This window comes from Anas platyrhynchos, chromosome 6 (genome assembly GCF_047663525.1).
Source record: "Anas platyrhynchos isolate ZD024472 breed Pekin duck chromosome 6, IASCAAS_PekinDuck_T2T, whole genome shotgun sequence".
Lineage (NCBI taxonomy): Eukaryota > Metazoa > Chordata > Aves > Anseriformes > Anatidae > Anas > Anas platyrhynchos.
Window position 1 is genome coordinate 13,132,000 of NC_092592.1, and position 15,970 is coordinate 13,147,969.

General features: G+C 39.5%; 1 protein-coding gene and 1 long non-coding RNA gene across 3 annotated transcripts in view; one reads left to right on the top strand and one right to left on the bottom strand.

Annotated features, from left to right (window-relative positions):
- PARG (poly(ADP-ribose) glycohydrolase) overlaps window positions 1–5,706 on the top strand; it is a 64,375-nt gene extending 58,669 nt beyond the window's left edge. For both annotated transcript variants that reach the window (XM_027460657.3, XM_027460658.3), the window contains exons 17-18: window positions 1,338–1,466; window positions 2,263–5,706. In XM_027460657.3, coding sequence (XP_027316458.2) covers window positions 1,338–1,466; window positions 2,263–2,429 — 296 coding nt within the window. In that variant the 3' untranslated portion in view covers window positions 2,430–5,706. The remainder of the gene's footprint in view (window positions 1–1,337; window positions 1,467–2,262) is intronic.
- LOC140002803 (uncharacterized) lies at window positions 1,723–15,964 on the bottom strand. Its single transcript, XR_011810351.1, has 3 exons — window positions 15,643–15,964; window positions 13,804–13,910; window positions 1,723–1,848 (listed from the first exon to the last, which is right to left on the bottom strand). It is a non-coding gene; the product is annotated as an uncharacterized lncRNA (long non-coding RNA).
- Between the last annotated feature and the right edge of the window lie 6 nt (window positions 15,965–15,970).

Consider the following 15,970-nt stretch of genomic DNA (forward strand, 5'->3'; position numbering starts at 1 on the left):
TTTGGGTGTGGGTCCTGCAGAGCCAAACAGGGTCATATCCAGTGGGGAACAAGGGACATGAGTGCTCCAGTCTTCTGTACCCCAGGCTCTGTTACTGGTAGTCTCTTGTGTTGGTACGATGGAGGTTTTGGATGGCCTCATGTATCGTTAACGCCTGGAAGACTGTGAAGCCTGACTCTTGACAGAAATTTCGACCCCTGTTTCATGAGATTTATAGCAAGCCAAAATAAACAGTAGAATACTTTTAATATGTCTTGTGTAAAGTGAAACTGCATTGTTTGTTTGGAATGAATATGAAGATTCATTAGATTCTGTTCCCCTATGCAAGCTAGTTAATTAGGCCCTTTAAAAGCTGAACTACTGAAGCTTTACCAAATCCACAGCTGGTTCAGTAGTTTAATTAAAATATCATTCCCAGATTGAGATTGATTTTGCATGTGAATCATGTAATTTATAATTTTACCTATGGATTTACAAGAGTTTTTTGTTTAGAGAATGCAATATTTTATTAAATTTCTGTTCAGAGCTGAGCTCTGAAGAGCTTTCTACTTAGTTTCCACTAGCAGGTAGTAATTCAGTACATATGTTGTTTTTTTTAGAATAAAATGTTTTCTACCCAGTAATTAATTAAAATGTGATTAATATTGTTATTGCAAAGATGATTATCGAAGCAGTACCCATAAGACCCCCCCTTTTTGGAGGTCAGAACAAGCCATCGTATTTCATGCTGCATACTTCTATTACGAGTAAAATTGATACCTTAAATTGCACAGTAGGAGGCTGCAGAATCACAGATCTCTTGGGAGATGGAAGTAAGATCAGCTCCTGCTTTGTGTGGCTAAGCCAGTAAAAAAGTAAGCTCCATTCCTTCAGAAGGAAGGTGGAGAATAGAAACTGTGACTTGCTACAGTCTCTTTGTACCCAACAATTTTGACTCAATTATAAATAGGTTAAACCAGGATATAAGGTTTCTTGGCCTGTTTCCTTCTGCTGATGCACATGTTTAGTGGATAAGTAACAGCTGTGTGCATCTTGGGACGGGGGATGGACTTCACATTTTTATTCTTACTTTTTAAAGAGTTTATCCAGAAAGTAAGGGCAATTATTGCTAGTGGCTGCACCAGAATACTTGAGTGTTCTGAGCTGCAATGCCCAATATTCTGTACTTTGTTTTAAAAGTGGAAGCAGCTTATCTGCCTATTGTTCAAATTGCTTTGCAGTGTTCACCTGGAGATGGGTGGTATGGTGATTTGCTGTAAACCTTAAGCTGTTTTTTCCCTTCAACAACTTGTTTTATCCTGCATTCATGAGTGTAATCTCATTTTCTGTTATTTCAGCCTTAATACAGATATTGGCAGCTGCTGAGTCTGGACGCGATGTTGTTTATTTTACCTTTGGAGATGTGGAGCTGATGCGAGATATTTACAGCATGCACACTTTTCTCTGTGAGAAGGGCCAAACTGTTGGTGAGCATACAAAAATCTTTTCATTCAGCAGAGACTTCTCTGTAAGTGGAAACTGTCCAGTAAGAATTACTGTAATCAAGTTCTGAACCCAAGCAAGTGGATCTCAGTTTATTTGCACCTGTTTTCAGAGCAGGGAGCTCTTGATTCAGGGTCAGCTGAACAATGTTTATCTGTTGGACTTCTAGAATCCCTGAATAACACACTTTGGAGTTATGCTCCAGAATTTGGAAAATGAAAATACATATATATGGTAGACCAAAGATTTGTAAAAGTTTTTTTTTAATGTAACTCAAAATAATTCCAAAAAAAAAAAATCTGCTTACACCTTCTTCACATTGTTGCTAGAGATGTCTTATTGTGGTTCTGGCTTAATCCTGTAAAGCTGTAAGAAGAATTAGTAGTCAGATCTGTTACACAGCAGCAATACAAGAAAAGCAATAAATCCCTTGCCCCACTGTAACTGTGAAGTGTCTGGGATAGAAGCACAAAGCTGGGTAATTGGCAGTACGTTTGTAAGTGGTACGTATGCAAAGCAAAGGTCAGATAGCTTCTGCAGTGAGCTGAACAGAAAGTGGAGGGAGTCCACCCTATGTTCTAACAAACTTGGAAACAGGAGGGCTCCCCTTATGCAGTTGTCTACCTCCTCATTCACTTCTCATGTAAAGAATGTTCCTGGGGAGTGTTTTAGTGTGTGCGCGATTCTAGTCTTCAGTTGCAGCCATACATTCTTTGCATAGCATGATCTTACTCATGATCTTACATTTTTTTTAAAACATTACTTCTTTTTATTTTTAAGGGGACATTTATAGGCTGTTACTCAGATACTACAATGAAGAATGCAGATGCTGTTCTACTTCAGGACCAGATGTCAAGCTGTACTCGTTCATATATAACACCGTTGAATCCTATGCAGATTCTACTGACGATGATGATGAAGAAAAAGGGTTGTGCTTTGAGGACTAAAATAAATGTGCTTGATCAGAATACTGTTCAGCTCCTCCTCCCACTGGTATATTGTTTGAATTGCTGAGTGTAATGTATGAATTGGATACCTTAATATATATTGGTTGCATTGGTAGTTATCAAACATCAAACAAAAATTGAACTATGAGAGGTTTTTCTGTTTGTTTGATAGTTTCATACATGAAAAACCTTGTTCATGTGTGTACAGAAGGGATTTCCTTGGTAAATCTAGTTTGCATTACACCTTGTTAAGCAGGAGATTTTGGACACACTTGTATTTCAGTCAAGAGATTGCTGAAGGACTTCAGAAGATTTCTCTGTACTCTTTTGCCTTTATTTTTGAGAGATCTTATCTAGATTTCTTACTGAACTTAGTGCTGGAGTATGTGGAGCTCTATCGCTCCTGGGGTGATTTTAGAGAGAAGCATTGTAAGGGTCACTTGTACTGAAAGTTGTAATAATTTGATTACCTCGTTAAGACTGCCACGGTACTTTCATTGTTCTTACCAGCTTTTTCATTCATTTAACTTAATGTCCTGTTTTTAATATACTTTTTAATAAATGGCTGAAGACGAAAAGATTGTGGAGGGAGCTGTAAAGTATTTCACAACTGCTGTATCTTTACCAAATCAGACAAAAAGTTTTGAAGAAGTAGAGAAAGTCTGAAGTATAGAAGGCTGGGAAATGAGAAACATGATCAAAGTTACAAACAAAAAGAAACGTTTTTCAAATGAAACTTAAAAGCCGTTTTGTTGGTGCTGTTACAACACGGAACAAGGTCTTAAACATAGTATATCTGAAGTTTCTCAAAGTTCACTGTTGGCAACTTCATCAGAATTAATCGTGTTTATATCCTCATATCAGTTCTCCTTTATTGCAATATGTATGTATGTGAGCATAAAATCCCCATGGGATAACGTAAGGTAATGGAAATCGTTTACTTATCAGTGGGAGGAGCATCTTCAAGCTACAGATAAAAACTAAGGTCTTGTTAGTTGTTTGTGCCCTTGTCTTTCGAGACATGGGAATGATTATGTTGAAAAAGGATCAAAAGGCGTGTAAAAGCTGTGCTATTACTGTCTCTATGAGTAACAAATTAATGTTTCTGTAGTACATTAATATTTTACACAAAACTGCAGATAAATCTGTGAAAAAACTTCTCCAGGTCTGCATACAGGGCCAATTCAATGGAATGTTAGTTTATCAGAAATTTAAACTGAGTTTAAGTTTAAGCCCAAATTGCTTAGTTTAACCTCTTCTGTATTAGATTTGTCTGGTCTGTCATAGCTATTACCAGCTTAGCAACACAAGTAAAACAGCAGCAGGAAACATAGAGAGCTGAGGCTGTAGTACCAACACATCCTTTTGGCTAATGTCTGATAAAACCTCTCTAATCCTGAAGTATAATTTAGACTACCAACAGCTTCCAGCATTTAGTTACTGCCTTGCAATAAAGCACTCACTGCTTGAGCTGCTCAGGTGGGAGAGCAGCAGCAAAGAGTTTTGGTCATTTGCAAGTACCTGCAGAATTGACACTGCAGTGGGCAGGTTGGAAGTGTGTTGCTCAAAAGGTGATGGACACAGCAGCTTAAGCGATTTCTTCCTATTATTCTTACCAGCTGTGGTTTTCTCCACCTGTGTCCGTTTTAAGAAAAAAAAATGGGATAGAATTTCAGGCCGTTTGCAGCTTGCATCCTCTAGGTTAGTGGAACTCTTTTCTCCTGCTCCTAGTGTTTCAGTGTTGGTTGAGATTCTGGCAATAGGAGTAAATGTTTTATCATAAGCTCTTATTTCGGCATTTAGGTTCAACTATGACAGCATTTCTAGATGCACTGCTGATGACAAATGCCCCTGGTTAATTAAGAAGAAAGAAAGAAAATTGGTGCTAGCTGCCAAGTTTTCTTCACTTAACTACTCAGGATTTCCTATAGAAAAGGTAAACAGAATTTGTTCCTAACCAACTGGAAGAAGATATAGCAAAAAGCTTTAGGTGGCTAGAGGTGACCTCCCCTTTCTTGTAAATAAATACATCTTTATTAGTGCAATATTCATTGTGAGGGGAAGTGATGTTTTTGTGTATGAAAAATGTACCAAATAAGATGACAAAAAAATCTACTTCAACTCTAGAAACAGAAAAATATATTTAACTCTGGAAAGATTGTCTGAGGATCATACAGTAGTGTATTCAGTTGAGAGTTTTTGCAGTGTCAAGTATTTCCAGGAAATTCCTAGTCATCTTCTGTAGTCTGTATTTTCACTGATACCAGAGGCTTTTCTAACATGGGGGAGAATACCTTTTATTTGAGATTATTCTTTATGATGTGTTTCCCATATACTTTTTCCTATGAAATACGGTTATATGGACAGGAGAAAAAGAAAATTAATTTTTCTGTTTGTGTCATCTGAGTAAGAATAATGCATCCTGTGTTCTACCTTGTGTCCCTGGTCTTGTAAAGGGCAGTGTTCAAGAACACTTGGGACATGACTTTGATTGCAGGCAGGAAGATTGTATTTTTGTTGTTTTTGTTTGTTTTGTTCTGTTTTTCTGGAAGCAAAAGAGCTGAGAGTTAACAAGGTAACAATGGTGTTACATTACCATGACTTTCTAATTCAATAAAGAGCTACACTGCCCGGAATGCTGCATGTGGAAGCAGAAATTTTGAATCAGCCCAATATGTGTTCTGCATCTCACTTCTTCCATCCAGCCACTGTTCTCCATTTATAAACTACCTGAGATATTTCCTTCAGCTAGAGATGAGTTTTGGTGCTCTGCTTGGAGCAGTGTGGAGTGGAGAGGCTGAGGATCTTTGTGCAGCCTAGTAAGCTTCAGATTCACTCTTCCAGAAACTTGTTTATAGAGTATTGTTTTTTTGTTTTTTATTACTTTAAGGATGTTTGATATATGTTTTCAAATAAACTTCTTACCAAAACTATTGTTTTATACTTGTTTTAGCAGCTAAATTGAATCCTTAATATGAAACAACAACAGGCAGTCATTTAGATTGCCATGTTGCCTCATAGTAAAGTTGGTGACAGAGCACTTCTGTTTGTTTTACAGCTCTTTCACCTAAATTCCTCAGTTATGAGGTGTTCTTACCTAAGGATGAGTACCCATTACTGTATATATTAATTTATAGACTGGTGAACTGTTCCTGACATTCTTCAAAACTTACAATTTATGCATCATTATATTATATTGATTTTTTTTCTGGATCTGTATGCTAATGTTTACATGATTTTTGTAGGAATATAATTAAAAAAAAAAACATTGAAGCAATGCGGTCTGCTTTGTCTCTTAATATACTTCTGAGGACAGAGAAATTCCCAGCACATTTGAATGTAGATGACAATGGTAGTGACTACAGTAATAGTTACATCTCGTGACTGTTAATCCTACAACAGTAGTTAATCTAATAATTATTCTGTCTCAAAAATAATATGTTTATGCTGTATGACAATGACATAGCAGATGATTCAGTCTGCACAGCAATTTAAAACGGAAGTAACTACTGTGAATATGGAGAGTGTGAGCATTAGTGGGAGATTTCATAAATGTATATGGCCATATGCAGACATTTTGATATTAATTCCTAATTTGTGTTTGAGAAGCAACTAATTGTTCAGTTAGTCTTTGAACTTCATGAAGGAAATGCACCTAAGAGCCTAAGGAAACAAACAGTGAATGTGTTGTGTAAATGTTTTTCATGGTTTGTAAAAGTGGGACTGGTTCCCCCTAAATGGGAGAATGTTACTGAGTTTTTTTTCAAAAATCAGTAAGGAATTATATTTTTAACATTACAGAAAATTAAGATAAAATAACCTCTGATTGCTCCTAAGGTTTTAGATGTATCTGAGTTTATGGAAGTTCGCTGTGTGATTGAAGCCACTAAAGTCCAGCAGCAATTGCAACAAAACATGGACTTCCTTAAAGATATTTTAACATTTGTATCATTCCAGCCAAATATGTTGGATCGTTGGATTTCTCAAGTAAGAATTAAAAATGACATTTGGTGCATCTAAAGAAGTTGCTGTTTATAATGTCAGTGGCCTTGTGGGTTTTTCATCTCTATTTTGAAAGAAGAGGAAGCAGGATAAAAAAAAAAAAAAAGGGGGGGGGCTTGTTTTTAAAAGGTGCAGTTGTAGAATTAGTAAAAACCTTCACTTGCAGTGTGCAAGCAGCCACCACGTTTATTATCGCAGTAGACCAGAGGTCTTAGCTGGTTATTTGCTACCTCAGGGCATTTCAACTAGCTCTAGTGATACAGGGTGGTGTTTATGTGGGGGCAGATAAACCAAAGACACTGAGAACCCAAGTTCTCAATTACCGTGAGCAACTGAACGCTAAAATATTTTTCTTAATTTGCCTCCTCAGTTTGGACATGCACTGAGGATGTTTGTGTATTTAAATACCATGCAAATCAGCCTTAAGTCAACCTCAGGGCAGTTCAAATGGCAATCCCTCAGAGCAGCTCCTAAATTAGATGCTCTTGGTGATTGCTCCTTCCTATTGCTGTTCCATCCTGCAGTTGCTCCCATTTCCTGGCTTATTTATGACCTTTTTCTTCTAAGAGTAAGCCATACCTAAATCTGCTGTGTGTGTTAAGTAAGTTAACAAATATGCAAATTTATCTAGTGTGTTTGATAAAGAAAGGTTGGTCTGAGGCAGAACTGTGCTTGTAATGCTCAAAAAAATGAGTCTTTGGTGGCAAACAGAACAGGGAGGGCCTGATCACAAAGTGAACCAGAACCACGTGAGTGAGCGGTGCTGACCAGGGGTGTCCTGCGTAATGCTCTGTCCGGCTGCCCATGCGCTTGCTACTACACAATAGTTCTCCCTTTATCCTCAAGCACTGCTTGTTGTTTCTGGTTTTAGATTTAATCTTTCTCACACAAGTGGCTGCAACATTATCACTACCTATGAGGCATCTGGCTAAGCATTGGACAGCCTGGAGGTGGTAGGCTTCAGGTAGTTGGACTGGGTAGAACAGGGTTGGTGCTGTTCATGTTATAACCTGTAAATCCCAGGTGATGAGGAAACATGAGAACTTGCTCCAAGACTCTGCTTCTGCTTTGGGAAAGTGGCTGCCAGTCTCCTGTCCCAACCTGCCACCGATCTAACTGCGGCTGGCAACCTCACTCAAGAATAAATTCCATTAATGGCAAGTACAGCCCTGACGAGAAAACTCCTTGGGGATAAACCACAATTGCAATCCCACAGTTGTCTTTTTCTTTCTCAGTTGCAAATCATTGGCGTCCCAGCTATGTCAGTACTTGGATACTGGAGTCCCAGACAACCAAATTTCTCAACACCCAATGTTTACATTCCAAGCTGTTCAAATGTTCTCTCAGCCTAAGTAACTTCCCAGGAAGGATGGATGGATGGATGTAGAATGCTGGGTTACCAAGAGCGGCTTCAAATTCCTTCAGGTTCACCAATGTATTTGTGGATTAGCCAGAGTATGGTGAAGCAGTATTAGTGAAGTCTGGATGAAGAACTTGTGTGTGTGTGTATATATATATATATGTATATGTATATATATATATATACATCAATACATATCTATATTTATATAAGCATCCATATATCTACCAAATCCCTCCTTTTTGTATTTTGTGGTACGTTTTTGACAAGAGTGAACACAGCCATAAAGCCATGGAAATTGCAAGATGCTGCAGCTGTCTGAAGTTGCTTTTTTTATTATTATTTTTTTAACTAAAAATTGAGTATTTATGATCTTGGTTTGTGCTAACAGTGTTTTATGCTCGTTTATCATTGCTTAAGTGAGTGTGACCTGGAAGCTGTACAGGAGGTATCTGTCACTGATAACTCCATTACAGCAATACCATCAATTTTTGTTTAACGGAGCTGTCAGCTAGGGTTAATTACGTGGTTCTGGCAGGTGGCGCTTGGTGCGCAGTTAAAGGAAGCCCTGGTATGTTCCAAGTCTTCTCAGTAATACTGTGGCACAGGGCCAGGAGCTTTATGGATGCATGGGGATGCGCACACACCATGCTGTGCACGCTGGTTGATGCATATTTTGCAGCAGCTCCAAGAAGCTGTCACAAACCATTGGGAGAGCAGGTTGTTAATGCATAGTTAATCAGCTGTAAACCTCCCAAGCAGAGAGCAGTGGAACCTGTACACAGCAGAGCTTCTGCAAAATATTTTTTTTTTCCCATTGCAGGAATTTGGACTGTTTCACTTCGAAAGGAAATCTACTTGCTGAATTAATCTGTTATGCTGTTTTCACATCAGGTGTACCTACAAAGGAACAAACATTCAGGCAAGTTAATTATCTCAAACGATGACCTTTATCATAGAATAGAATCGTCGAATATCCCAAGTTGGAAGGGACCCAGAAGGATCATCGAGCCCAACTCCTGGCACCACACAGGTCAACCCAAAAATTTAATGTGTGTATAAAACTGTTTATTTCCAGTTGGAAGCAAAGGAAGCTAAATCAAGCTAATTAATTTTGAGGAGTATCCACTTAAGATTTAGATGTAGTTTACTAAATCTGCTTTAGAGATGCATTGGAAGAACCCTCTTGTGTGCCTTTATTAGTAAGGACATCACTCTTGTTCAGATGTACACTGCTTTCAGCTGGAATTTGATGGAAAGTGCTGAATTTGTTAATTTATTTCATTCTTCAGAATGCCTTGGCACACCAGTTACAAAAATGATATTGTATAAATCAAAGTGTGTGACCATGGCAAGAAGTTCATTTTGCTAAGATCTGAAGATTTACATTTTCAAAATTAAAGGTTAAGAAAACTGCTTTGAATAGCTAAATTTCATCATTGAATAACGACAAGATTTTCTTTAATGTACTAAGAATTGATTGGATCCGAACCAAAATGTCATGAAAATAAATTAAGGTAATTGTGTTTTGCACCCTTTTATATAATGGATAAGGTCCTAAAAAATTGTATTTTCAAATCCAGAGCTAACGCTGTCTTCAAAATGCCTGCATTGTAAGGTAATTATTCTGCAGGAGTTTTAAGTCATTATTTTGCCTGTTGCCTGAGGAATTTTACAGCAGAACAGTATTAATAAGATGCCAGGAGTACAAATTTAATAACTTAATCTCTGTCATAAACAAAATTCGTACAAACAAAGTGGCATTTTCATTCATAATTACTTGACCTACTCCAAATATGGGTCAGGAATTAAGGGATGCCTGATTGCTACAAGCTGTGGAAAATCAAAACTTTTGCATTTTGAGGAGAAAGACAAAAAGATCAGCGTGTGCTGAGGAAGGACTGAACATACCATAACTGGAGAGAAGGCGGCTTCTAATTCTTTCGTGCTGTAAATCTCAGCCAAGTGGCGTTTAGACTTTATTGTTGGTGATGACAATTCCCTGAGCATTGATGATGAAAAAAACACCTACTGATTGATTGGGTCCACCAGTCCTTCATTCTGCCATCTCCACACACACAAAATAACAGCCAAATACAGGAGATTAATAATGCAATGAAATTTAAGCTTTTTTTTTTGCTATCTGAAACTTGACCACTTGATTATGGGCAATCATGAGGACTAGTGTTTTTTTAGTGCAAATTAAGTACTTAGTCAGGTGGAAGACAGATGACTTTGTGATTTTTTGTTTTTGACTGCTTAAAATTGTTTGTCAGTCATTGGCATGTGAGATCCAGGAACAATCAGATGAACTTGCACCTTCTGCATGTCAGTTTTGGGCGTTGTTTCCTTTGCCTATTAGGAAAGCTTTTGGTCCCAGCAGTTTCAAGGGTTTCAAGGATAATTGAATTCCTGTTTGCTTTAAACAAACATCCCCATTTTTGCCTCAAATCTTGATTACATGCAACCTTCAGATAGCCCCCAAAATGTCAATAAATTACTTTTAGATTGGTTTCTGTTACAGTCCAGTAAAACCTCCTGACAGATTTGTGTAAAATTGTACCCATGAAAAACATTTGGTCTATGGTCAAATAATGCATTTATACATTAAATGACCAGGCTAAGTAAGGCTTTGCTGTTCTGAAAACTTGTGGCAATGATCCGATAGAACTATGACTTCAGAAGTTAAATCCAGCTTCAAATCCTGATCCCTCGTAATACTCAGCCAGTGCTTTATTGAATGGTGTGCATGTGATGTTTAGATCACAATGACCAGATCTGTTGTTTCAAAATAAAAGATAATGCCAGGTATTCACTGCTGCTTTAGTATTTCTTCAGGGTTGAGACAAAATACGAGTAACTGGTGGCCAAAGTACCATACTGTCATGTTTAGTAGTTTGTATCTTAGGTATTTCCAAAAATGAATATGCCCAGGTGGGGGAGATTATCTAAGGTCGTCTGGGTGAGAGAATGAGACAGAAGGTCAGGGACCTGAGCTGCTCTGTTAGGGTTCAGGTGATACAGGTTGTACATTTTTGTTACAAAGGTAAAACAGAGAAGTGCCACAAAATTTGACCTCCCAGATGAGACCCATGTGTGTTTTGGCCCGTGTTTGGGAAGGTGCTAACTCCGTCTGAAAGGCTTTGTTTACACAAAATGCTTGCTTCCTCTCTTTGTGCTCTGGTCTGCTGGCCACGTTGCCACTCGGCTCCTCAGTGGTGTCTCGCCGATGAGCTCAGCCGTGGCCTGCAAGGCTCACCCTGTCTGCACCAGGGATCGTAATTCAGTCTCCACCTCGCTCCGTCTAAGCCTCTGTCGCACGCGGAGCGCCCGTGGTGACAGTGTGTGCCAGCTATTCTTAGCGGTTTTAGAGCATTGAGTGAACTGTCAGCTTCAGACTCATTTATGTAAGACTTGGGCTAATCACAGTCCCCAAAGTGACACGCAATCCTTGCTACTCAGAGCTAGATCCTTCTCTTGCTACAACGTGCAGCGGTGGTAATGAGTGAGGCTCATGATTTGTTGGCTGGATTGAGTATGAAATGACAGGTAGGATTTATCTCTCACTTTCCAAATATCTTTACAGAGTTCTCTATTTTTTTCTTTAATTGGCTTCAGTGACAGCCTTCCACAAACAGCGTGCAAGTCCATGGGAGCGGGTGTTATGCCGGAAAGGTCCTCTGCTCTTTTAAGGCAATGTCTGTAATTGCCTTTGACTGACATGCAACAGGATAAAAATAGGGATAAAAATCCAAACCTAACATCATTATGATCTAAATCTCATCTCACTGTGGCTTCTGCTTTTCACTTGATGGTTTTCTTCTTCATGTAGCGTACTGTGCGATCAAGGTGATATTATGATAAATCAGCCCAGGATTTCACAAACGCACTCAAAATGCTTTAAAATAAAGCTGTAGCAGCACCGCTCTCACCTTAGTAAAACAAACGCCCTAAAGGCGCCCTTTGTTTGCTGGCCTGGCAAGAAAACTAGAGAAACAAAAACTTACAGTGTTAGATCCAGAGCACCACAGCTGCCTCATGTTAAGAAGTGTTGATATGATTCAGTGAGCTCAGCATCCAGATGAAGATTTGTAAAATGGGAGGACACGTAATGTGAAAGCCTGAGCAGTACAGCAATTTAGTTTGCAAGGAATTTAGAGCAAATTGAGAACAACTTACATTGAGCTAATAAAATAAGCACAAAACAACATGTTGGGGGCAAGCTTTGGCTGAGCTGTTGCATTTTTCCAATAACACCACCATTATTTTTTCTGAAAATCCATCCAGTGATATGGCGGCTGCTAATGGATTTGCAGGCCAGGTGAAACACGAACTGTGAGCTCATCTTGATGACTGAGATTCTCAGACTATTTCCTACTCCTACAAGGAGTACTTTCCTACTTTCCTACAAGAAGAACAACTTTACAGTAAAATACAGGCAACAAAGATTAAAGGAAGTGCAAAGCTGCTCCAGTTATAGATAAGAAATTCTAATATGGTCTAGCTGCAGATAAGAAATTCTAATATGGTCTAGCTGCTTCTAGCATTGTGAAATTTTCCTAATGGTGGCCATTTAGAAACAAAGAAATTATTGTTACTCCGGATGTGATAGATTTGATGTTTACAGCCCACCCTTGAGCCCTTGGATATTTTACATTAACACTTTTGATAACGGTCCCTTTGGGTCAGGCAACAGGGGAGAAGGGGTTGGGGGCTGCAAGAGGAAAGTGTTAGAAAGAAATTACGAAGTTTTAACTGTACAACAGGTTTGAAGAGCAGCTTCAAAGGATTCCATTTTAAAAAAAAAAAAAAAAAAAAAACAGATATGGTGCCAGAACAGAAGTAAACAGAAAAGGCTGTATAGTTACTGGAGAATAACTCGGTAGGAACAGTGCATCTAAGAGAACTCAGGCTTTGAGGCACAACATGGTGTTGATTAGTGCAAATAAACCTCTTCAAGAATCACCTTTCAGCAATTACAATCAGACACTACCACTGTGGCTTCAAAAGCTTCATTAGCAAACCTACTCCCAGTGAGAGCTGCAAACCTCAGATACCCTAGAAGTTTTAACTGATGGTGAAGTGTCTTGCCTTATTTATTTTCTTCCAAATTAAAGAAGAGGTAAGATAATTACACATTCCCTCATCAGGTTAAATAGCATTAAAAATCAAAATAGATCCTCCTGAAGAAAACACAGCCAGTGGTATAGAATGAAAGATGAGGATAATTCTTCCATTGCTGATGTCAGGGTACCTTAGAGTTTTATTTTCACCTAAAAGGACAATCTGAAAAAAATGTGGTGTGTTTTAGATGTAGCTAAAATAAAGTTATCAAGAATAAATACTTTTTTTTTTTTTTTTTTTTTTTTTTTTTTTTTTGTGAGGAATCTCTAATGAAACACCTACAAATATTGAAAACAATTTTCTAGCAATTTTCTCCTAACCCATTGTTAAAATAGAAAAACTAGCATTTCAAATTCTTTCTGAGTTAAGGAAACAGCAGTTAGCACTGCTTCGCTTGTCATCAACATACCAAATGCTGGCAGGCTTTTTTGCAGTGCCAGTATTGATTCACTTCCACAGTTAGTGGGAAGACACTTTGTTGCTTCCCTTGTTAACTTCCCAATAAAATACTAGGATAAAATACTAGGATAAGTTTAGTGCTCTGTGTAATTTCAACAAGAATTCATTATCTGGAAGCTAAATGTTGTATGCCGGTGTTCTTCCCTACCCTACTCCTCTTGCTGCTTTGTATGTGCTTCCTGGATATAATAAAGTCGCGTATCAGAAAAATAATTACAGCAAAGGGTTGTTGTTACTGTATTTGTAGTGGGTTAATCTACTAGCAAACACTTGTGAAAGCCAGACAGAAGTTATGTTTTAATGATTTTCATTTGGCTTTATTGCCTAGTTTATCTCTCTGAAATGGATCCACGGATCCATAAGCAGGTTCCTACAGTGTGATTCTACCTATGAATATGTTTGAAGAACGAGAACAAACTTGAAAACAACCTGTTGGCCAGAATCGGTTGAGAAGCTTCTTCCAGTTACCTTCATCTTCAGGAAAGCATTCTGTACTTCTAAGGCACTGTTCTATCCAGGGCAATATAGCCTGAAAACTTAGAATGAAGAAAAATTGAAAATGAGACAGGTGCTATCCATCTAAAACTACAGGTAAGAGTCTAACTGTTGACCAAATCATAACTGCATGCTTAACTTTAGACTTGCCATGACTTCTGCTGTGAAATTGGTATGAAACACAGATGCTTCTGTCATGCCTGCAGGAACTTTGGAGGCCAGACTGGGCAACCTCCTGCTCAAAGCAGGGTCAACACTGGAGTCGGACCAGGGCTTTGTCCAGTCTTGCCTCAAAACCTCCAACAATGGAGCATCTACCATGTCCCTGGGTCCCTGTTCCGCTGACAAAAAGCAAGATAAAAGAGACTGGGAGAAAGCACTGGTGCATTAGGGGCATGGATTCACGTGTTGACTTCATAGTAGTAGCAAGCGGAATGTGCTGAACCTGGCTGTGCACCTGCTGCAGATAAGAAGCAGGGAAGGGTGTTCACTGGAACTCCTTTGAGCCAACTACTGCAAGCATCACAGGATATGCACTGCTTGTATTGTTAGGCTCAAAGTGAACACTTGCCTTAGCATTTCCCATGTGCCTTGCTTTAAGAGACGGTACTCTAGATGTGAACCTATGAATACGTTTTTAGATTTAATGTGTAATAAATACATTGGGAAATAAAGTAAAATGGAGTTTCTAGACTTGGCCTATGAGAACTTCTGGTAAGCATCATCTCTAGTGGAATTGCATTACCAGTAACAACTAAGAGTTGCCAAAAATATACAAATACATCTATCTCAGGAGGGGAAGCTGTTAATGAGATTGTCCTTCTATGAGTAATCCTGTATCCAGACCACCTCCTATGAGATTACCCTTTGAAGAAACAAGCCTACTGAGAAGTCATGCTGTGTTATTGAGAGAGTTGTGTGAAGCAATTAACCATAGGAACTGCAATGCTGATTGCAAGTATCTGCCGATCCGGCAAGGATACTGATGTACCAGAACCAAGCAAGGACAGAGGACCGCGTTACAGAGTCATGAGATGCTATACAGTAGAAAAAATGATAGGTCACATCAAGCCCCTTGCTGTTTAGGAGAACCAAAGGGCAACGCAGTGTATTTCCAAAACCAGTTTGGTTCTGGATTTGTTAAAGTGTGCTTTGGTTTTTTTTTGGTTTCTTAAAGCAGGTTGCTTCTAGTCTTGTTAACTCATGCCTGAGTTAAGTAAATGAAGTAAATGAAGATATAGTTAGGCAGTGTGTTTTTCGACACAATATCCAGTTTTTACATCCAACTTCCATTCCAGAGGCACCATTGCAACTATCCTCTGTTACATATTTGTCAGAGAAGTGCAAAACTTCTCTGACATACAGACATCAGTTCAGTACAGAGCTGGCTTCAGATCCTTAGCGCAGCAGGAGCTGATGGGACAGGCAGTGGCAGCTGAGTGGGAGTGAGAGGAGGGAAATAAATAGTTCTGACAAGCACTGGGACACTTGGGATTTGCTCCAAAGCACGGTACCACAGTGAGAATTTTGCTGTTTCAAGCGTGCATATTCCCGGTGTGTGAAGCATTAAAAAAAAAAAAAAACGTTGTGGAAAAGGGGAAAGGCTACAGGGAACACAATAAACACTTAAACCCTACAGAAAATCTTGGTGTCCGCCCAACCCTGCGTGCCCTGCTCAGCCAGATGTGACACACGGGTTTCCCTCCCAAGTGGAGGGAAGGCCTGCTTGTCCTCACCATAATTTTTAATTGAATTCACGTTCAGTCAGCGTACCGTGATTGCTCTGAAGATGGCTTCTGCCTGCTCCTAATGAGGTTGGCGCCCAATTAGCAGCTGTAGCGCCCAGCGCTGTGCCACCCCACCCCTTGCCAGGGGGCTCAGCCAGCACCTGGCCAGCCGGGGGCAGCGCCTCTCCCTTCGCAGGGCTGCTCTGAGCCCGCAGCACTGAGGCCGTGCCACAGAGCACCGTGAGGCTGAGGGGGGCGGCTCGGAGCCTGCGAAAAAGCGGCACTACAAAGCGCTGAACGCGACCGAGGCGCCAGGGCTGCGGGGCGCGGCCCCAACATGGCGGCGGGGGCGCCGCGCTGAGGGGCCGCGGAGT